This window comes from Ptychodera flava, chromosome 14, assembly GCF_041260155.1.
Source record: "Ptychodera flava strain L36383 chromosome 14, AS_Pfla_20210202, whole genome shotgun sequence".
Classification (NCBI taxonomy): Eukaryota; Metazoa; Hemichordata; class Enteropneusta; family Ptychoderidae; genus Ptychodera; species Ptychodera flava.
In genome coordinates, this window is record NC_091941.1 from 22,959,855 (window position 1) to 22,984,392 (window position 24,538).

Here is a 24,538-nt window from a genome sequence, read left to right on the forward strand (position 1 = left end):
ATTAGGCATTTGTGTGGGAATCTTTTGAGAAAACGCATCATCGTATGACCTCAAATGAACGCCCAGTTGAGAGTATTACATGGACAGGATAAACATTACATTCGCCTAAAGTTCAATTTTTTGTGAATGATTTTTGACAGGTTGAAAAGGGAATTTCAACAGAAGCACATCACACAAGCAGTTACCGCCAGAAAAACTGTAAGTTTCATGTTTCTTTTTTTGAAAAGATCAAAATTCATCTAGGTCATTACAGTCACAAATGTAGAGTATGACTTTAACTGTACACAGTAACTGTGAAAAGTTACTGATGAAAAATATCAGTGAGGTTACATTGAAAATACAAGTTCTTAACTTCTTGTTTGTTATTGAATATAATGATAATACAGAATCACAAATTCTGCAAGAAATAAGTCATGAAAGTTGAGAATTCACAAACAATATGTAGAACAGCACTTGTCTTTTGAGTTTGGAGTTTCGCATGGCACACACGGATTTCTTGACTGTAACGTACAAGTTGTTTTACTCTGGCATACAACATCAAAGGATGTGATAATCGCCACACAAGCTCTTACAATGCGGAATGTTTCAAAGGAAAAACACTGTAGCAGAACTTTTACCTCTTAAAGTGACAATTACAGTCATTTTTTTTTCTGATTCTTGGGACTAATTGGCTCAAAACATCACAGACTCAGTCGACTCATGGAGGTAGCTCACACCATACAATGTACGTGTGCTGCCTCCGTGGTCAACCACACCAGAAGGTTCACCCATTTGAACATAAAGGGATGTATTTGTCAAGGATAAGTCATTTTTTATTGAGCATATTGAACTGTAAAATTGTAAAAATTGAAGCTAGCCTTTAAGGAAATGACCAAAAATACATGTATACTGAAGCAGAAGTGTAGCTCAAGGCGTGTTCCTAATTCATTAGTTGTGAGCGACTGCTCGTCAATGTCAACATCCAGTGATACTCATTGTTGACCACTGCAATAGTTTATAGAGGGAGTTACTGAATTGGTCTTGCAATAAATATACTGTTGCTACCAATCGAAATTTCTCTGAGCCGTTTGTACACATGATCTACAAAACCAGTTGCCTTATCACTACCAGTCTCTTGATATTTCGCGCAGTTGCCTTATCACTACCAGTCTCTTGATATTTCGCGAACTATCAGTTGCTTGAGATCACTGCTGGTTACCTTTCCATGGACAGACGTACATTGTACATTCTTCCCTTTGTAATGTGCATTCTTTAGATGGATTACTCCAAGACAATAAATATAAGAAGGTATGATGATAAACCATTGTTTTTCTGTTGAAACAGACAGTTATGACCGTTATCTGGTATTATATTACGATGCCCTGTCCGTCGCAATTTAATTGGTTGGGCTGAACCACGTGACTGTAATGGTTTGTTTACATGCCTGTGAATATGAATAATAATATATACAACTCACATTGTCATAAACATTGTAACATTATGGCTATAACATAAATAGTGATTTGTGAAAAGATCATAATCACAAAATAAAATGGTGCAATTGTTGGCCAAGTTAAACACTTTTTCCAAAAAAAACATCTCTGGATTAGCAAAATTTTTACTGCGCATGTGACAGTATGTCGCATGTACTGTTTTTACACTGAGCTCGCATACAGCGCAGCACATCACTGTTCAGGTGTAATACAAGTTCTGCAGCCTGTTGTCTTTTGCATGGGAAATTTTCATAAATTTTCACGGTTTTCTTGGATCTTTTGATAATATAATGGAAATAACAGACTCTACCCTAAACATAAATGTTCATTTATGGGCACAGGCAAGAGGAAAACCACAATCAACCGGCTCAGCAAGCCTTGCCCATTAATTATTGGCTTTCCTATCACCCTTGCCCACAATATAACATTAATGGTTAGGGCGTCGCCCTTCATTTCTATAATATTGCGCACCTAAAATTTGTTGCAACAGCACTGTGCAGCATTCTGTCAACATGACAAAATGAAAACATATGAGTCTTAGGATAAATTGTTGCATTTCTGTCAGGTGTATTTTTGTGTTCAACATTAAAGCTTAGGGTATACAAGAATCTCAGCGTGTTGAACAATGAAACTCCAAACTCAAATGACAAGCTCTGTAATAATGTTTCATGCCATACACTACCTAAAACTCTGGTTGGGTGGATGGATTTCTCAGCAATCATGTAAATCTTATGAAATCCACAAAAAATACTGGGCTCACATTTGTTTTGATGTGGCAGGCCAGAGTGAGTATACTTAACTAAGTTTATCCCTGGGAACATGCATACCAAGTTTCAAAGCAATAGGACAAGCGATTTCAGAGAAAATTATTTTTTTGACCAAAAATGGGGAAAATTGTCCCAAAAATACCAATATGAAATTTGAAGACACTCAATTAAGGTTGCCTCTAGGTACATGTGTACCAAGTTTCACAGCAATCAGAATAGTTAATTCTGAGAAAATGATTTTTGACCAAAAATGCAAAAAATTGCCTCAAAAACACAAATACGCAAATTTCATCACAATTTTTACACATCTGACAGAACACAACCTTAGGAGAAAGATATATAGTTTCAAAGCAATTTGACAAGAGCTTTGGGAGAAAATTATTTTTTTGACCCAAAATGGGAAAAATTACCCAAACAATACAAACATGAAATTTCACCACAATTTGAACTAATCTGACAGAGGCCATTTCTAGGATCATGTAAACGAAGTTTCAAGGCAATAGGACGAGCACTTTCAGAGAAGATTTTTTTGACCAAAACCGGGAATTTGCAGCTGCAGGATTTTCTTTTTTTCCAGGATTTTCCCTTTTTTTCACCTCATTTACCTATTTTTGACACTGACATGTTCATTTGAACAAATTCACATCTCCACCCCTGGGGGCACCTGTATCCCAAGATGGTAGGTGCAGCAGTTTATGAGTTTTTGATGTGGGCAGACATATATCCGCACATATACATACATACATACATACATATATACATACGTACAGACGCCACCAACCTACCATATAAGCCATCTTTGGTATATATGCATATACCAAATGTGAGCTGAAAATGACATATCAACCACAATAGTTTAAAGTTAATAATTTCCGATAGAAAATGACCAACTCAAATATGACACTTACATGATGGTTGTAAAAACATCTCTGAGCTGTTGTATTTGACTGTTTACAGTTGAGTGAATTCCAAGAACGCAAGAGGAAACAGCTTGAAAATAAAATGATGACTTTGCAAGAAAAACTTACACACGAGGAAAATTTGGTAAGGAATTAAACTGATCAAAACTATTCCTTTTGAAAAGGTTTGAAAGGTTTATTATATGAAGTGATTCACAAGCCAAAAACATCAATGGGAAAGTACACGTATCTCCCATTGTGTACCAATTTTGGCTGGATCAAAGTTGTACAGTGAATATGGCAGATCATATTTCTTGCCTTCAGATTTGCAGTGAATAAGTATTTTTTGATATTTTTTTCTTAATTTTTCATTTTCTTAAGAAAATACAGTTGATAACATCAGATGTTAAAATCAAAGCAGGCTATTACTACTGGCTGTGAAAAAGTCTTTAAGATTCTTGGCAACGCAATATTTAAAAGTAAAGAAGATTGTCACTCACATGAATCATTTTTCAATCAATATTTCCCGCCGCAAGATGAACATGATTCCATGATGCAATGACAATCTGTAATAAAATAACAGTCGTATCATTTAAATTGGTTACCATGGTAATCAGTTTGCTTCAGATTTCATGTTAGCAACCAACATATGTAAATGTAGAAAAACAAAATCACTAATCATACATAACTTTAGTCTTTACTGCACCATGACACAACGCTTGTCCAGAAGACATTTCTTATTAAAAACAAATTTCTACTCTAAAGAAAGATGTGAAATTCCAATTGCTATCATCCATTTTGTAGATGATAAAGGAGTGTGGGGAGGAATTTGAAAAGCGCTGTGCAAACTTGGATAAAGAAGCTTTAAAAGAAGGGGAGGATGCAGAGGCAAAAACAAAAGAAAACCAAATCAGAAAGGAGGTTTCTGCTACAATTGCGGAGGATACTGATAAGAAATTTGCAGATAGTGGAGAGCAGACTGCACTTTCAGATGATGAGGAGAAAGAAACCGGCAACACAGTGACATGCACAGTACAACAACACAGTTACACCAAAGATGAAGAGCAGCAAACAGAAGCTTCTATGGACACTGGAGCAACTGGTGTCCAAGCAATCGGGCATGGAAAGGCAGCGTACAGAATGTCCGGCAGCTCCATACCTGGCGATATGGATAAGATTGAAGTGTTGCCAATGTGACAGAAATTTGGATTTGTATTATTCATTAAGAAATCAACCACCAAATTAGCCAACAGACTGAAGGATTTAACAGCCTCTAAAGGATTGGTTGCCAGGCAGGTCTAACCCTAAAATGATGAAAATCTGATGGGAAATCATAAAGCTATCACACATATAATCATTACAGTATACTGTTTCCTTTCAATCTATGGGAAAGTTAATGGTGTCATTATGCCTGTTCTACGTAAGCTGTCAGCAGCACCTTCATTTACAAGTTATATTGATATAATGGAATAAGACAACTACCACCTACGTGTTATAGATTTTTGTTTTTAAAGCAGAATTATTTATGTCAAATTATTATTGTGTGTACGTTATGAATGTGGTCGTTGTGATCATGTGTGAGCTTTAAAATGTTGACACTGCCACTTTAATATGAACAAAATTATGTCTTGCATGTTATCCAAGACAGAGTGCTATTTCCTCAAAGTTCATGTAAGATTTATCTTGCTAGAAAGGAAGCTGTTTCAAATCAGTATTGAGTCCTTCGAAATGTTACATACAGTATGTATACCTGAATGCCAAAAAAACAACACTATATTAATTCCTCTTGAACATTTGAAACATACCTGTTCATGTGTGTAATTTTACTACATGAAGGACTTGTTTTGTACATGCTTTGATGCGGAAGTTTGTAACAAAGAGAATGAAACTAGTTTTCAAATATCAAGAATGGAAATGAAAAATGAAACAAGAGTTTGAAACCACTTCTGACACTCAAAGATAATGATAGTGACAGTATCATCCGAAATATAAAACAAGTCATTGTCAATGACATAGTCCCCACCAAATTGAATTTGTCATTGTGCAACAGTGAAAGTGTACAAATGTGATTATAAATGCAGTTTCCAAGTCCAGAAGTGCCAAATTGACAGAAGAATGTTCCTTTTCTCTTTGAATAGAAGTGGTGACATGTGGTCACAGTGTCTTGTGTTCATTTAAACATAGCAAATACACAAATGGCTGCAAAGGGCATTATCACATACAATCTTTCATGACTACTTGATGAAATATGTTAAAAGTGTACTGAATTAGTTAGACTTAGGCGAGGTCAGGTTTTGTAGAGGATGACAATGTTGGTAGTGAAATATAACTCCCAGGATAGAAACTGAGACTAGTATCATGCAAGTAGTGGGGGACATTTTTTCAAGTCAAATGGTCGTAGAGGGCACCGTCACATGTAATCTTGCAAGATAGCTGGCTTTGTGTTCCAAGTGAACTGGATGGGGTTAACTTACATGTGCCTGTGCAATGCTCAAAAGTGAATAATTTTGATAGGTTCCCTAGGTTTTGTAGAGGACAGTGGACAGATGGACAGAGCCCAATGTATGTCCCCCTGGACTTTGTCCACAGGGAGTTAAAACTGAGTGACAATCTGAAAAGTTTTTTTATCGAACATGATGTCAGTGTACTGAGCAAGTATTGTTTGAATTTTTAAATATTGAATGAATTTACAACAGCTTTAAGGCAAGTGAAGATACTTGGCTGTATACAATGCATTTCGCTAAATCTGTTATGATTATTTTTTTGAGTATTTATCAGACCAGTCATCAAGTATTCAACAAATTGAAATACATCACAGTTATTTCAAAATTATAAGGATTCACAAGTTTATGGCTAAATGACGATTATAACCTTGAATGACATCTTTAGACTTGAAGCTTTAGGACAACCACTGCCCTGTCTTATTCAGACAAGTAAGAAAGTGATGAACACAATACTTACATCATAATAAGCTAGATTACAGGTATCCCAATCCTCAGACAATAATAATGCTTGCGAGAAGCCAATTATTGGCAAAGTTACCATTACCAAAGAATTCAAACTTTTCATAGGAAGTAAGCATATGTACTAACTCTGATAAAAATCTTACCGAAAGAAACACTGTGATAATTTTGCAACATAACATACTTCTGCAAACGTGATTGCAGGTACTCCACAATTCTTTGCCAGCAACTTGATTACTGTTATAAAAATCCAGAATTTCAGATAAAAATATTTTCTACAAAATAGATGACAGGCAACAGCCATCTACAAGATCAAATAGAACTCCAAAGTTTCTGCTTATACATTGTTTTGTACATGTTTTTAATGTACTGTATTTCACCTTGCACAATTTGTTGTCTGGTGAAAAAATAAATGAGCGGATATTGTTCAGTATCATGATGTGTTTTGTAAGAATCATATTACTATGTTCTCATGTGTAGTGTCTCTAAGAAAAGCCATTTGTCATGAAATTTTCAACCATCTGCTTAAATTTCAAATCAAGGTCAAGAAATTCATATCTTGCGTTGGACTGTCATGAAATAACTAGCTGACATCCAAGTCCATGAGTAAAATTTACATTTTTCAATTCTCATGGCCATGGTACTACAAGAAGGCAATATAAACATGAATCAGTGTATACTCACATTTGCAACCGCAAACAGGAATATTAGTTTTTATGAGCAGCATATCAAGAAGACTACGACTTAGAGATAGGATGTATCTTATACCTATATGTACAATTGTGTTTTTAAAATCCTACCTAGTGGTGTTAGTTCTTGACATTTGATACAGAAGTGGTGCTCAAATTATGCATATCAAGTTTATATTTTAATGTGCAATATTTCTAGTATTAGATCCTGAAAACACCTACAAGCACAGGAATTGGTAGACTTACTGGAAATGAGAGAATTTAAGACACTTTCGATGTTGTACTATTTAATTGTTTTTGAAACATTTCTCAAATTTCCCATACCGGTTTCCCAGTTCACAATAATTTAATTAAGAAGCATTTTAATTTGACATATAGAAAACTGGAAAAGTTGCTTCAGCTACTTGTAACATATATTTACTCTGTCTGACAAAATAGAAAATGTGATCCTATTGCACAGGAAGTGATTATAAAAAAAGTTGCATGGGTGTGAAAAATCGTGAGGGACTGTGGATGATCAGTTCAGTGCCCACTTACTGCTTCATCCTATTACAAAACAACAGAATATGACCACTTTTAGATTTACAAGATACATGGCAGTCTTTTCTGTACGGACACGCCCCCAGATTGGAAAAAGTGGCAGCAAAGTTAAAGGTCATAATTCAGTAGGTTTGACCGATTTGACATCTGGCCCAGATGATCATCGAGTTTTATAAGAAGATGGACACTCAGTGTTTCATGCAGAGGTTCACATTTTGTTTATTTTTAATTTTCCTTTAAAACAGTTCAAAGGTAAAGAAAATACCAGTACAAAGTGTATTTCGCTTTGTGAAAATCATTGAATGAAAAAAAGTTTTTTCAGGATATGTACATGGAAATAAACTATTCTTGGTTAATCAGTATCTTAATGAGTAAATGTTACGTTTTCCTTGCATTTTTGTTGTTTGTATGATATTTACAGTCTATCATTGAAGATTTCAAAGCGAATACTTATTTTTCTGATGTTTGTATTTTGAATACCAGGTGTCTGTATTTTCTGTGAACGTTATTACATATTGTTTATCCACATGTCCACATGTACTTGCCTCTATTGGCCTTGTGTGTTGTCTTTCTAGAAAGCGTTGCCATATACTCTATTGTTTCCTGCTATAACAAAGAAGACTCTATTGTAATACTCTTGAACAGTATCACACATCCCATCCCCGTTTATCCTACAAACATTCAACCCTGCCATAGAAAACAATATTACTTTACCATATTAGGTACCACACTTCCAATTGTAGCTTAGTTTTTCAATCCTGAAATATACTGGGGTATATCTATATCTGCTTATTCAAAATAAGCTACACAAAAATATTTGTCACCCATGGGTTAATTTGCCATGCTTGTCATTATCAGAGGATATTCTTATTTCTCTTCCCATGCAGTCTGAGCAATTAGTTGACTCATTAGTCTCGCTTCATATATTTCATATGGTTGCATGGTTACCAACTATTGTATCAGATACATTGTGACAATTCTAACACTGCATTCTGCTCAGTATTATCAACAGATAATACAAAGCCGCAGAGCACAAGAGTTTGATTGTTTAGGGGTGTGCAAGTCCAGTTTTGGTTGTCCAAGCACCAGTTTGGAAAGGTACATTCAGTGGTGGTGCTGATAGCCCTAGCTGTTATGTCCAGGTTTGCCACACACTGTTGCTGCCATAGAGAAGTGCACTGAAAAGTTGGGTGACCTATGACCTCAGATCGATGGATTTACTCACTGATTCCAATGCTTACATTTATCACGCACTTTTAGGTCAGTGTCACAAATTTCTTAAAATTTGTAACTTATACTGAATCCTTGGAATGAGTGGGCAGAATGGTGGTAATAAGTCACAATGTACCGTAGAACCATGTCAGGGTTAATACAGAGTTATATCTACAGTTATATCGCACCTATTATTGAGCTAGCAATATATCCATTGTTGAACTGTAAACTGATTCAACTGAAACTTTCTGGGTCATCATCTACATATCCCTCAACTAAAGTTCTTACTGTTTTATCGGATATCACTTTCAATTAAATCTCAAAGTAAATCTGATGCATTAGTAAACACTTAAAGGAAATCCGTCATCAGAACTGCATTTGTACAAGTTTCTTGTTTACAAACAATGTATTTCGTGCGTAATATCTAGATGCACCTCATCATCATACCTGCGACATTTAAATTATATGGTTTAGACTATGAAAGACTTGTTTTAAGTTTCATCAATCACCATCATACCTTGGATACAGTGTTTATTATGGGTCCCATAAGACCTTTGAGTACAGTTCCGATGATTGTATCCCTTTAATTATATATTGAAGGCTTCAAGTTGAAAGAATTGCAGTGTTTCAGAGTCTTTCAATACAAAAACTATTTTCACAGGTAAGATACACAGATGGGGGTTTTCACCCCAGAACATTAGACCCTCAGCACGGTACCACGGGTGGTATCCAGACTAGTGTCAGGTGGTCCTGTCCTTCAGTCTAGTTTTAAAAGGCCTGTCGACACTATTTCTTTATCTTAATAGCGTTTGAATTCACCGGATAGACTGAAATGGAATGATAAATTCACAAGTCCTTAGCATATTATTGCTGGTCCCAGATCTTAGACCGCAGAACTTTAATACTAACCCATACAGCACAGTATATCATGTCAGAGTTAAATACGTACAGTGACACAAGATTAGCACATTTCGTAAATTTTAAGTGGTGAATATTTCTGTGTGATACAATTTACTATCAACCATGTGTCTATAGGCAACCTCCAACCTGATAACATTTACAAATTAGAAAAAGGGCAATTGACAAATCACGAATGTCAATATTTTCTAGATATGAATAGCGTAATATGTCTTCAGAGGCAAGAATATTATATATTCATGTCATTTTTTGTACAAATGATTTGGGAGTGTCGGATTCACCGAACAGAATAATTCAGGGATGAGGGATTGTGAAAACCAACTTTTGAACTACCAAACATGACAACTTTTATTCCTGTGAAATTTTCTGAGGATTGTACTTGCTGGGTAACCGTTTTGGTATTTTCAACGCACACCACATGGCAAAATTTTGATGTACCGACTTTTGTACGGTAACAAGGACATAGGAAACAATTTTACTACGGTATTTCTTACTGATTCTACCAAGACTAGACTGCTTGACAGGAAGCAGTTGTATTGCCATGAATGTTTTGACAAAGTTTGACAGCATATTACAGACTGCTAAACTTCTGTATGTGAAAATGACATGGTGTATGACATTGTGCTGTATTAGCACTTAAGTTCTGTAAAATCCATGACAACTCGAAGGGCATAACTTCTCTAATAATGGTCAATGCCACACAGAATTTGACTTCAAGAAAAATGGTGAAAACATTCGCTGATAATTCAGTCACACAGAAACAGGGTATCAAGTAATTTAAAGTAAAAATACATTGTACACCACCACCATTTTGTATCAATAAATATGAGGAAAGTTTTAGTTAAGATATGGTGGCCACCTTGAAATAACTTCTCTAGCAGCATTGTCATTCACAGTATTACAGATGAATTTCAAGAATAATTTACATAAAGGAAGCTTTCCCTAAATTACTTATAACAAGAATGTTCTTGGTTGTAAATGTACCCTCTATTTTCGCAATGTCATAAGAAAGTGTTAAATCAGAATTATGAAAATTATGAAAATTTAACAAAAGATTGAACAGATTGTAGAATATAGCCTGTATTTGTCAGACAACAGACTTTTGTTTTATGTATCAATGTTTCACATGTTTTATTGAAATTTTTGCTGTAAAGTGCCTTGGAAATTTTATATGTGTTTGACAAAGTTTTGTTTTCTAATACATTATATTCATATATATCATATATATTTATTAAATGTCAAATACCACTTGTAAGAGCTGTTTGCTTTGAATAAACACACTTGTTGCAAAAAATGGTTGCAAGATATTATTAATGGTTCTTGGCTGGCCAATTACATATTTCTTAAGAGCATCATTAAACTTCTGTAAACAAAAAAACTGTCTGCTGCTATATCTGGCATAGAAACTTCAATGAACGTGACATATAGAAACCCAATTTTGTGATTTTCTTGGTATCAAAAATATTAGACCTTTATAATAATTTGCCAACACATCAGAGACTCATTTCTCAGTAGAATTGCAGAAAAACACTTATTAAGCTAAAAATGTACATTCTTTCATTAACATTTTCATAATTTTGGTGAAACTGGATTTCTTTACCATTATTTGCCACCTTTACCAAAACGGTTCTCAAACGCAGTGAAAAGTGCTTTCCTGCTAAAGTCAGCATGATTCATCTATCATTGTTTCAAAAAGTCCTCACTTGCTATTATTTATTTCAGAAATACCAGTTCTACTAGTAATTGTTGTAAAACATATAGCGTTGGATTTCAAGTCAAAATTTTCAGTCCCAGTCCAAGTACAGAACTGGTTTCCATGGATATTCAGGACTCTGATGATAGTCTTTTCTATACAGAATTAGTTGATATGAATATTTACATGTGTATAACTGACGTGTCTTTCTGCACAAAACACAAATAGCATATAGAAAAGTGCAAGACAGTCAGAATACTACATGTATTTAGTCTACGGTCACTTTCCATTTATAGATTGAACAGTACTGTACTGTTACAGAATACTGTGCTGTACGGTACGGTGTTCTATTTACATTTTAAAAGACCTAATCTGCATTGTAGCCTTCGTTGCTGTGGTACAAATTACTGCATGCATGAACGAAAAATTAAGTTTAACAAAAAAGTTCAACTACCATGGTTAGTGTACAGATATTTCAAATTTGTCAATTAAAGTGTTTGCCATGAACAGTGCAACTTTGTACCTGAACACCACCAAATTGATATTCACATGAAAAACTACAAAACATAAGATGCGTCACAGTGTGTCATATTTTCTGTTAGTGATTGGAGTAATTTAACCTGTTCACCCCCAATTCCCTGTAATCAGGTCCACAATCACCATTGATAACAATAGGTGTGGGCCAAACCATGGTGGCGAAAGGGTTAAAGTGCCTTTTGATACAACAATGGTTCTGCATTGGATCAGGCCTTGGGGATCAGGGTATTACACTGCTATGCAGTATATATCCTATCAAGCATGGTTCGAGGCGCCTCAGAGGGTACAGAAGGTATCAAAATCAGAAGGTACAGAGATCAAACATCCAATGTACCCTTGACACAGGCAAAAAGAAATATTTATTAGCCAAAGAATGACCAAGCAAGTTCGAGACTTCATTTTTCCAAAAAACGCAAGTCACTTTAGGTGAAATTTTGGGAGCAAACGGTCCATTGGAACAAAAAGTTTAAATGCCAGAATAGTGAGAAGGTGGCATTAATTGTCAAATAACAATAATTACTTTACACTTAGAACAGTGGAAAGATTTCCACAAGACAGTATATTTATGGGCAAATTTCTTTTTGATCAGAGTGTAACAGGCCATCAAAATGTTCACAGAAAATGTCATTAATTATTCCCGGTGCTATCAATAAAAAAAAACTTTATTAATGGATTAGTTAAGCTGATTGCATCTATTGAATTGGAATTATAATGGGATGCTTGTCAAGATTTATTAATCAATAAAAGTGAAAGAAAATGACTGCAAACTGTATCAAACACACCATCCTTTAGGCTGACTATGAGAAAATAGCTCATCTTATTTCCACTTTACACACAATCTCTATGGTATTCATAGAATACTTTGTGGCAGCAGTACCGAGAAGAGCACCTGTGAGTTTTCTGCAAATTCAAGATTTCACAGTTCACTCACCATGCCATCTCCTTGATATTGACCAGGACCAAAGATAATTCATGTTCTTTTTGGATGGTGCTGACAGTACGTGACAATGTAGAACATCATTGAGAAAGCACTGAATGATCCATTTACCCACAATGCTTCATTCGCAAAGTAGGACAGTTTATGAGCAATGAATATTATGTATGTTCCATCAAAATCTGTATTCAGTACACTACGAGGACATGCACATTGTCTTGGAGGTTTTGAAATCTGACATACCTTGCCACAATTACAAATTCAGCTTTGAGGGCAGACATCATACTCTTACCAATCAATGTTTGAACAGAGATAGGTAGCAATTTTGGGTCATCCCAGCACAATTACGTTCACTTTTGATGTCAGTATCACGATTTAATTTCCTTTTTTCTGCAAAACATTCCTCAAGGCCCTAGATGGCTATACTTCTTATCAAATTATCAGCTAGACTGAGAAAAGGTGCATCAAAGATAAGAAGAAAATTGGATTTGATAAACACTGGAGCATCTACAACTGAGCAGTTCTCAGCGGATTAAGAGCTAAGAATGGAAATCTAAATCTATTAAACTTACTGTGGAAATTGGAAGATGGTTTTAATCAACATCTGATAATGTAAAGGCTTCTTCATGTCTTAAGCATTTCATCCACATGCATTAATTTGAAACTGATAGAAGAGTGAAAAATTTCATGTGATCAAATATACTGTAACCTACAAAAAATCCCAAGAGATTATTTTAAACACTTTAAATGTGTATTATATATCTTCAAGAATAATGGATTGAAGCTTGAAGGATGAGGCACTTTATTTTTGTAGATATGCTTCATGCTAGCTAGATAACTGTGAAAATTAACCCTTTTGAGTGCTGTAATTTTTCCCACCATAATTTTAATGCAACACGTACTTCTGAATCACCAAATTGTATGATTTTTTCTGTACAAATAGGCATCTCTTTTCAGTGACTTTATTTTTTTATCAAATTTTGGGGGAAATCTGAAAAATTAAAGGGGTTATGGCAAAAATTGACTTTGGCATTCAAAGGGTTAGGTAGAAAAAGTTCACACCATCTTTTGGAAAACGATTTTCCACAATCTGTGCACAAAACTTCATATATTCTGAGAAGAAATGGGAAAATCATAACTATCCATTACAAGACACAAAAAATAAACCTATCAATTGTCGCTGATGCTTTATTCCAACCCAATTTTAATCTTTGCAAAGTTTAGTTTGAAAGACAAATATATATTTCAGTGCAGTTCTTTTCGCATTGTGTAAACAATGCCTCCTCCGACATTGACATATTCAACATGGTAAATGACAGTAAATATTAATGTTCAAATACTATATGTATGCATTTCCCTTGAAACATCAGCCAGATGATACACAATCACACAGAATTTGTGTACATTACCAGGCTGTGCATGTGTCTGCCGCAGATACAGAAAAGATACCAGAGGCAGTCTGTTTCTGTTTGCTGATAAACATTCTCACCCTGAGAGCTGGAATTAATATTTCAAAGGCAAAGATGTCAATTTTGAAGTATGACATATTTTCTGTCTTTGTTCACCACTGCTGATACGTTGACACAATTTTAAACTTTATTCATCCAACTTTTTGTTGGCAGCCACCTCGGTCATTTCTGTCCTTGCAACTTCTACATCTTGTCAGAAGTTTCAGAGAAATGTTCAGGTTTGCATACTAATAATGGAACTATGATGTCAATTTGGAATCAGCCCTATTATATGAATGGGAATGTGTGTAGATATACACAATTTGCCAATTCATTGGAATTTCAATTCTCAAAACTGTACTCTACAGTTATACATGCAGTAACACGCCTGTACAAGAGGAGCCTCCTCTACCTTTAATGTGTTACTCACTCAGAAGAACTAAATGTTACTCAAAATCAACATGAAACAGATATAAACCGAACACGTCATTGTAAATGACATAGTCCCTTTGGAAACCACTGAGGGAAATCATGGTGAAGTGAAATTAGTCGAAGCAGTCAGTATCTGGAAAATGGCTGAGAAAGTATTAGCCTTGTATTCATGTGTGTGTGTGTGTATATATATATATATATATATATATATATATATATATATATATAATAAATAAATGCATTGAGCACTGTAATTTCCCTCGAGGACATCTGTATACTTCTATATATATATATATATATATATATATATATATATATATATATATATATATATATATATATATATATATATATATATATATTATATATATATATATAGATTGATGTACCAAGTATGAATGGAGTTAGCGTCGCTAAATTCATGTACTGGTTAGGTTATAGATGTGGCGATATGTTATGAGAGTTGGTATGAATTGGTCAGAACAAAATGGCCACTTGGCAGCCATATTAGATTGTATCACAAAGAAATTTGACATGCATGTGTAAGTCAGCATGTTACCTCGTGACCATATTGGCTCATATTGCTCAAATTAGACATGCACCGGTATATGTGTGTCATGGTACTTTGTCCTTGTGGCAGACTTCAAAGAAAACAGTCATGACATATCTGTGTAATGGCTTGAGCTATAAAAATCAGAACAAAGTGTCCTCGTAGATCGTATCATGAAATAATTCTATATGACATAATTCTGTGTGCAAATGTAAGTCACAGTGTATTGTCGTTGTGCAAAGTTTAAAATAAATCAGTCAAGGTATATCTGACTATTAGCTTTAGACATGAAAAAATGGAATCAAATGGCTGCTCCATGGCCATAATGGATCGTATCAAAAAATAATTGATGTGCATACATGTATGGCATAGTGTATGTTTTATTCTTGTACCCAAAGAAATTGACCTGGGCATATCTGCAATATCTGTGTAGACCGTCTGATGGACAGAGCCCAGTCTTCAGTTTCCCGGATAGGATATGTCATGGTATATTGTACTTGAGCCAATTTGAAATAGAGAAAGGTCACGACATGTCTGTTTTATGGCTCTAAGCATGTAAAAGCTGAAAAAAAAAAGCCACCAGGCCACCATATTGGATTATACCATGAAATAATTCTATGGGCATGTAAGTCAAAGTGGTGGCCATATTTGATTGCATCAAAAAAAAAACTGATGAGCATAAGTATGCAAGTGTTTTACCCTTGTGCCAAGTTTGAAAGAAACTGACACAGGTATGTATGATTTATGTGTGTTGATGGACAGATGCAAGCACAGAGCTTGATCTACAAGTGTTGTCGTCATCCCTAAAAAGAAACTTCTTCAATAGTCTAGGACCTCTCCTCAGTCATGGTATACACTATGCTTCCACCGAAACCTAGATCTGTAGGTTTCAGTGGAAGTGTAGCGTATACCATACCAGAGGAAAGCGGTCCTGGACTAATTCTTTAATGACCATAAAATTGGGCTGACTTGCAGCAGTTTTGAAGCGGTTATCCAATTGGAAGGCAAAATCTTACCATTATAATTGAATAATACAAAATAAACTCCCCAAGTGGCTGTGAATAGTAACAATTGACCAATCAGATATAACATGCTGCAAGTCAGCCGATAAAGTTAGCAGCTTGATTCTGGACAGACGACACAAGGCATCTTTATGAAATTCAATCTCATTTGTAATTGTTAATATTTCAATGACACGAACTGCAAAATGTGACTTAAAAGAAAAGCTCTTTGGCAAATGGGACTTGATTAGCAATGCTGATAACCTTCATTACATGGGAGACTGCACTTTAATACCATGTGACCACTTAATGAAATGATTACAATGGGTAGGGCAGTAAGTAGTCAGGAAAACTGAAAAATTGCCTTCCTGTGATATTGTAATGGTGTATATGATGACAAGTAGCTGACTGACCTTTCATTTTAAAAGGGAGATGGACTACTATGGTTGCCCGTGAGGGTATTACTCATGAAGAACATTATATTGTACATGCATGTGCTTATCACAGAACTAATAAAAAACTATAGAAATACAATATAGAACGGCTGCTGTTATAACAGAGATATTTCAAATTGAAACGTGATCTATTATGTATTAAGTGCATTGAATAAATGTGTCACTGACAATTTATTTACACAACAGAATGATATATTAAACTGTGTTTCTTCATTGGAGGAAAGGAAAGACAAAGGATGGGATTGGTCAGCATATCATATAACCAGTCAGGAATTTTTATTAATTCCTTGATCAATAGTTCATTGGAGGAAAGGAAAGACAAAGGATGGGATCACTCAGCATATCATATAACCAGTCAGGATTGTTTATTACTTTCTTGATCAATAATTTTTGAAATTCTTCACAAACATTGCAAATTTCATCAGAGTTTCAACATACAAAAGTATCCCTACAAACCTGCACACTGAATATCAAGGCTGTCATAACAGCAGTTTTAAAGAAATAAATATTTCAAATTTGTTGGCAGACAATGGTAAAACTGACCTTAAAAATACTAATTTGCAGATGTCACCATAATTTGAATGAACTTACATCAGATCATCCCTGGGATCCAGGGTTCGCCACAAGGGGATTTTTAGGGGTGGTCCATCCCTCAGTTTTTGGTGCAACCTATTCATATCTTAAAGAGGCACTCCCACTTGGTAACATTTTTAAAACACATTTTTTAAATGCCAACGGTCGATATTTGACGTGGCGACTGCGCGCGGATCGCGAGATATCGATAAAAACATGTCATTTCCCGAGCGTATTTTTCACATCCCGAAGTTTTACGATCGTTACTCATTTTGACCCGAAATCCCCCGAAGGTTTGTTGTTGTGCTGATAGACGATATTCTAGGGAGTCTACAATAAGTTTGAACGACGCAATGAATTTACTTCCCACTGCAAAGATTTTATATACAGCATTATGCCATTACCTCAGGTAAGTTTTGTAAAACTTCTCCTTAGTTTTTGTCGTTTTCATTATTGTAAATCACTTGTACTATATTTTTAACCAATACCACATAAAACATCAGTTTTTACTGTCAAATATAAGCCGCCTCCGATGACTACATTTTGTCATCTGCCACACAGTACGCCGCGCGCCTGGTATGCGTCTATGCAAAATTTTGGGGGACTGCACCAGTTCATGTGTTCTACTTGTATCTCTAAGGTGTGACCGGCACCATTTCATGGGGGGAAGGAGGGCTGTCTCCCTTGAGAAATTACTAGGGGCTGCCAACATGTCAGCAGAGGGTGAATCCCCCATCCCCCTGTCCAGATGAAACACAGTTTCACCCTTTCACCACCATGGTTTGTCCCAAATCCATTGTTTTATATGGTAAAGTTGGACCTGTATACTGGGAACTGGGGGTGAAAGGGTTAATATATCTATATGTACATCATACACAACATCAGCTTTGAGTAAGGCACTAAGGTATACAAATGAAGATGCATGCACATGTGGGCACTAACAGCTTTTTGAGGAACCTTTAATGCAATATACATGTACTACTAGATTTGAAAAATATCCCTCACTTCTGAACAATATACTACTGTACCTGCTATTTTATTGCACACGTCATCGTGTAAATCAGGAAAAAAGCTCATGAACTTTACCCATATGTAGTTCATATGAGACTGCAGCTGGCCATCAACAAATTTTAATCATGAACAAGACTTTGCAAAACTTTGTCAAGATGAAAAGAATTTTTTTTGGGTTGCTTTGCAGTGAATCATTCTACAGAATTCTGTAAAAGACGATGCATAGGTATAGTTGTAAATATCATACATACTTTTGTTAACAAGACATTAAATAATCATATTAATTTCCATTGCTTTTAGAAAGTAAAAAGGGAAAATTCATACGTCAATAGTGGGAAAATACATATGTATTGCATAGTTGCATAAATGTTTACTCTTTTTGATGTGAATACCCAATAAATGTACTGTCACTTGTGGACACCAAGTCCAAGTAAACTCACTGCACACATCGAATACAGGAAGGCATGCACACTGATAGATACACAGTGCAATTGGAGCCTACACTGGACTAAGCATATAGACGGATATCATATGTGTGCTTGTTACATAAACGAAGGTCAAATACATTGTTGACAGTCATATGAGAAGAAATTTGTTATCAATGTCGGAAATTTAGAAGGAAACATGATCAGTTTCATCAATTCATCTAATGCACTGTAGGAACATTAATAAGACACTAGCATTTCAGGTAAAACAAAAGATATAAACAGTTTGCAGAGAATAATCTGTTACTCCTTCATTCCACTTTCCAAATTAAAAGCTTTGGCCTCTCCAATTGATAAAATGTGGATATGGAAATGATGAAGCCCCATTTTATGTTTTAAACTACAACTCTGATAAACTTTAAACATTTTTACACAAAAAATACCCCTGTCAAGCAGTTTAAAGTTGCACTTGCTTTTGTACTTAACATGCTATAAGACAAAAAGTTGCACTTGCTTTTGTACTTTACATGCTATAAGACAAAAATGTACACGTGCAGAATATATATATATATATATATATATATATATATATATATATATATATATATATATATATATACATATTATATATATTAATTCTAATACAAGAAGTAATATCTGTTACTTAAGTTTCATGCATCCTTTAATCTTCACATGGACAGACAGTCAGGATGTCTGTCTGAAGATTGCACGATATGTATGAAACACTGGTGAACTATCAACATACAAATGCTGAATTGAAATTGCTTCACATTTGCTGGATACTGACCATCAATTTCTGGGATGAGGCAATGTTTGTGTACAAGAAACTTGTTCAGCCACAGACGGGGCAACCCCCTACCTTTAACAGGACAAAGTCACTCTTGTTTGACCTTTTATGATATCAAGATTTTGTTTATGACCTTTAGACAAAATCAAATTTTCCTATTCCAACATTTTTTTTTATGACAAATAAATATTGCCACAATGCCTATTGAAAGACAACAGGTGAAACATACAAGCAGGTTCACCAAGCTCTGGTGAGAACATAATCAAAGACTGAGCCAATCAATTAAAAAAAATGAACAAAATCTTCTGGCAATGGTGAAAAGCATCTTCCATTACAATGTCAGAAAAATATTTTGTTGAAAAATATCAGTATACAAGTGAGAAATTTCCCCGAGAGATTTCAATCACAGCAAGATAAGTATCAACCCGTTCAAAACTTGACCCTTACAAGTTACTTCAAAGTTTGATAGGCATTATCTGTCTTAACAAAGTACATATGTATTGAACCAATGTTGCAAAACCAAAGTTAAATGGACATATTTTCCTATTGACATAGGACTAATTCACTGTGGAGTGAGACAAAATCATCATTGCTTGAAAACATTCCACCCACAATATAAGTTACTTAGCTTACCATATCCTTCAAGAATAGATATTCAAAAACACACGGAAAGAGTGGAGAATTCTAAGTTTCAGGAAGACCTAAGAAAAATGTGTATGGCAATTATCAGCACTCAAGAATTATTAGTAGTGAACTGGCCATATGAAATTGCAACTCATAATCAGAATTTTTTCCAATTTCACACCATATTTATATCCTTATATGATATGATATCTATAGTGCATTCATTCATCCTGTTTGTAGTCCACAACACCCTTCTCAGAAATGGAAATTCATACCTGCTAAGGTATTTACAATGGAGCTCATTTAGAGTGTTTTGAAGGAACAAAGATACTCAATGTGACAATTGTCCTCAGCTGTGAAAGGCATTAGAGGCCGTGATTGTCAAAAGAGAATTCTAATTGAATTTTTAAAAAAGTTCGAAAACTTACAACCCTGAGCATGGTTCCTCTATCACTAACATATTTGGCCAATATCAGTTTGTGAACAACAGTCTTCACTACAACGGTTGCTGCCACACAATTACACAATTTTGACAATATTGTCAAAATTGTGTAATTCAATTTCAAATATTGATAATTACGTGTTTCTGCAATTCTGACAGTCACAAAACATGTGCCACGCTTCGGGGTTCTAAGCTTTCAGCCTGAATTAAAAAACATATTCCAGACTATGCAGGTCCAGTCTTCAGCTGTGCATCAAACCATTGATGATGGTAAAAAAATGAGCCTGGTCTACGGTTTAAAAGATCATGGATCTCACCACCGCAATCGCAAGCAGCATAAAAATGGTCTTCACCTTGAGATGGTGACGTGCACTCAACTAAAAATACAGCTCAATAAGCCACCGTACTCGACTATATGGACGCATGATTTTCTTCTGCAAATTGCTATTGCTTAAACAGCCGCTCTTGGGTACAAAGTATTAAACCACGGTTCCCATCATCGTGATCGAGCGTTCTCTAGTTGTATTTAAAAACAGGCGACACAACCACGGCATGATGCGACCGTGACAGAACTAAACTGCTTGCTACACACACCGTACAATCGTACACTCTCATTCCATATGTTCTGAGAGTAGGTTCATCTTCTGAGACATCACATTAAATTACCTTTTCGGGCCCCTTGTCACCTATGTCATACCATATATTTATGGTTCTCTGCAATGTGTTGGTGACAAAATATGCTGGATTTCTTGTTGTTTTGCTTGAAATCCGCATTCCCACGTGTCATCTAATGTGTCCGTGCTAGTCTGCCTGATTATTTGGAGACGAGGGTTACGTTTGTATTTCGATAGTTTGTTGATTTGCTGCCCTCTGATTGGCTAAGAAATATAAACACAGCGCCTTCCTCAGAAAAAAAAGAGAGATGCGCAGACTGAGCAATTTTAGCACGCGACCCGAGCAGTTGCTCTCAAACACAGACGGACTGTACAAGGCTACGTCCAGCTCAGGCTGACGTACATTTTGGACTACACTTTCCCATTTCTGCTGAATCGGTTGCCGTCGGGTTAGCCTTGAGGTCCGGTGCTGTAGTAACAAAGGTACGTGCAGAACCCCTCGTACACGTAGACAGCATCCTCAAGTTAAAATGCACGATCGACTTGATGGATGTATCCAAATTTCGATCAACATCGTGAGTTCGGTACGCCGCCGCGCTGCAAACCCGTTGAAATTACGGGCAAGTTGGACGTGCCGGTCCACACTGTAGATTACTAGTGCAATAGTTACTATTGTAAGCATACGCCCTATCAATCGAGCCGGTATTTGATCATATTCTATTGATGACAAATATCCGAAGTTCCTTTGTTGACTGTCATATTTTTGTTTTAGATTGTTTTGTCAGCTACATTTCCGGCGATATTGAAATCAGCCAGACATGTTCTTCATGTACCGCAGCCGGAAAACGAACGAATTCCTCTTCAACCGGAACGGTGTCTCCATCCAGACGAGTTGTTATTTTGAGATGAGTGAGATATGTTAAAACAGCATAACTTGCGCCTTGATACCCCCGTACATTCTAGAGCCCTGTACATACCATTACCCTTTCGACGTTAAGATCGTCGTAGTGTAATCCCGCATTTTCCCCCAATCTGACGATCTGATTATTATGTTCGTAAAATAGGTCAAAAACAACAACAGAGGAACGTCGACGAAGGAGAGCGGTTGAAGAGATCGAGCACTACTGTTGTGAGAGAGATCGACGGTCGAGGCCTGCAAGTGCTTCACCGTGGATAGTTTCGACGTTTCCGACAGTTCAGTTCATCGTTTTGATCGTCCATCAACAACAGGACCAGAATCTATCATTTGAATACCCGGCCTGCCTCTTGCTCTATCTCCAGTCCCGTTTTAACCCCTCGAAAAACATCCCATTGAGGAATAATCTTGTCTCGGCCACTTATTGAGAAGGAATATCAACCGCATGGAAGCTCTGGTTACGAGCGCTGGCCTGCATTCCTTGATCGATATTCACAGATCTTACTGAATGCATCTCGTGTCAACCGGTCTTCCAGCCATTATCCGACAGTACAAGAGATCCCGTAGCAAAATTCTTAGCAAAGTCGCAATCAGCGTATTTATTCACTAGGGCAACGAGGAAGCCCCCTTCGTACCAAGATGTTCAATTGATCGTTAAACCTATGTGCGAGAATTTGTGTGTGTCGTTTGTGCAGAAGACAACGGGAAAACATTGTAGCCTACCCTTTGCTGTGTTCACTTCTTTTTGAATTTGTTAAATTCCATTTCCAGAGTTTCATCAAAGGAGTCATATTTAGAACAGGATAAAATAATACAGCGTTTTCCGTTTCAAATCCAAAATGGCAAAGCTTTACGATTTCCAGTGGCAGATAGAAGTCCCAGAACACCTGCAGAAGGGAGCAAACTTTGATCGATGGGACGAAGTAAGTTTTGTCTCGGTTGCTGTTCACTTTTAGAGAAGTTTTTGTGGTTTTTATTTTGTAATTGAGTATCAATAGCAGTGCCCCACACCCGTCACTTATTTTCTACAGTTTGATGCCAACTGCACTCTGTTTTTTGTGAAATGCATTTTATGGGTCCTAAGTACTCCATCACAAAGAGCGGGATAGACACTCGATGCTCTGAATACCTGGATTGTTCCAAATAATCTGTAGCTAGGGGGTAGGTAAATCCAGTGGTCTGGGATCAACACACTCTTTGCCATTCCACCGGTCCAGTGGACCACTGAGCAGCATATGCAAGGGATTGATGTAAAGAATGTATGTGGGACAAACAAGCTAGACTGAGGACCATTTGATTTCCATTGATAACATTCCAAGGACCAAACCTATGATATAACTATGAAATGAGTTTACAGTCGGACAATCTGGGTCCGGCCATAAGTGTGTGAGAGGTGAGAAAAGCTTAGACAAGAGTGCAATAAATATTAAACATAATATTGCATAATCATCTGTTAATACTTGATTGGAACAGTTCATATCAGTGGTAAGCTTACACCACATTGTTGGTATTTGCAGTCTAATGATTTAGGAAAATTATGCAACATCAGGCACAATTCTTGAAATGCTCAATTCAAAATATTCAGAGTCACCAAAACTGGACCTGCAAAGAATGTTGCCCTACCCCTCAATTGAAAAGATCTGTGGAATTTGACTGAAACAGCCACTGATGAATTTTGACATTTTCAGTTACTTAGAATGCAATTATAAAAACATCAGTGTTTGCAATGGCTTTTCTGAAGTACATGAATTTTAGGAAGTAGTTTTATAAATTTATGAGTATTCTGATCCCAGTTTATAAACAAAAGTCAAAGAAGAAGCGAGTTATAAAGTCTTTTTGTGTGTTCAATGTACCATTAGGAATCTGACCAGATTTATTAGAAAGGATGTTACAAATAATTTTTCGTTTCTTGACATTGTACACATGAAGTTTTTACTCATTTGGTTTGTCAGCATAGTGGACATAGCATTTTGAAATGAATAGGCAATCAAACTATTTCTCAATTTGAATAGTGATAATGACACAATTTTACCTATTCACAACATTCAACCCTGTTCTGTAACAGTTCAAAACATGCTTTATCATGTTTTGAAATGTTACTGGTTATGCACGGACAACTTCAGGACTACATTCATTCCATTCTTGTAATAAGCTCTACTGTCAGATATGCAAAGCGTATCAAATAGCTCATAGGCTGATGTCATCTGTCAAATTTTCTGTCTTTTCCAAACTATTAACAAAATTGCAAGTCTAATTCAATAACTAGTTAACATATTCTTATTCAAATTTTGACTAAATTTCCGATTTAAAAAAAAATATTTTCACCCTTTTGATTGAGAAATCTCAGAAATAGCATATGGAATGAAGGATTTCAAGTTAGGTTGCCAATATTTAGCATTGTCTGTAAATTAGCCAGGATAACAAGGATTATTTTCTTTGTTTGTTTTGGGTTTTTTGATGAAATGTGAAAGTGGAACTACATAAGCCATTAACTTCTTTGTTTATATTTTGTTCAATGTGTGTATACTGTGTTTCCTCTCTCTGTGTGATAGATAGGAAGGTTCGGTTGAGCTGGAAATGCACTTTTCTGATAAGAAAATCTTCATGTATGAAAA

General features: G+C 35.8%; 2 protein-coding genes and 1 long non-coding RNA gene across 17 annotated transcripts in view; 2 read left to right on the forward strand and 1 right to left on the reverse strand.

Annotated features, from left to right (window-relative positions):
- The window catches only part of LOC139149802 (1-phosphatidylinositol 4,5-bisphosphate phosphodiesterase beta-1-like), a 159,033-nt gene extending 148,290 nt beyond the window's left edge, over nucleotides 1–10,743 (forward strand). For both annotated transcript variants that reach the window (XM_070721783.1, XM_070721784.1), the window contains 3 exons: nucleotides 141–198; nucleotides 3,197–3,283; nucleotides 3,943–10,743. In XM_070721783.1, coding sequence (XP_070577884.1) covers nucleotides 141–198; nucleotides 3,197–3,283; nucleotides 3,943–4,335 — 538 coding nt within the window. In that variant the 3' untranslated portion in view covers nucleotides 4,336–10,743. The remainder of the gene's footprint in view (nucleotides 1–140; nucleotides 199–3,196; nucleotides 3,284–3,942) is intronic.
- The window catches only part of LOC139149805 (uncharacterized), a 151,623-nt gene extending 130,348 nt beyond the window's left edge, over nucleotides 1–21,275 (reverse strand). The window contains exons 1-2 of one of the 3 annotated variants that reach the window (XR_011556152.1): nucleotides 21,060–21,275; nucleotides 3,639–3,704 (exon numbers count right to left, since the gene is read on the reverse strand). This is a non-coding gene — a long non-coding RNA (uncharacterized lncRNA). The remainder of the gene's footprint in view (nucleotides 1–3,638; nucleotides 3,705–21,059) is intronic. The other 2 variants (XR_011556150.1, XR_011556151.1) reach the window with 2 other exon arrangements.
- A 53-nt stretch (nucleotides 21,276–21,328) lies between these two features.
- LOC139149803 (1-phosphatidylinositol 4,5-bisphosphate phosphodiesterase beta-4-like) overlaps nucleotides 21,329–24,538 on the forward strand; it is a 127,445-nt gene continuing 124,235 nt past the window's right edge. For all 12 annotated transcript variants that reach the window (XM_070721786.1, XM_070721788.1, XM_070721785.1 and 9 more), the window contains exons 1-2: nucleotides 21,329–21,490; nucleotides 22,072–22,846. In XM_070721786.1, coding sequence (XP_070577887.1) covers nucleotides 22,763–22,846 — 84 coding nt within the window. In that variant the 5' untranslated portion in view covers nucleotides 21,329–21,490; nucleotides 22,072–22,762. The remainder of the gene's footprint in view (nucleotides 21,491–22,071; nucleotides 22,847–24,538) is intronic.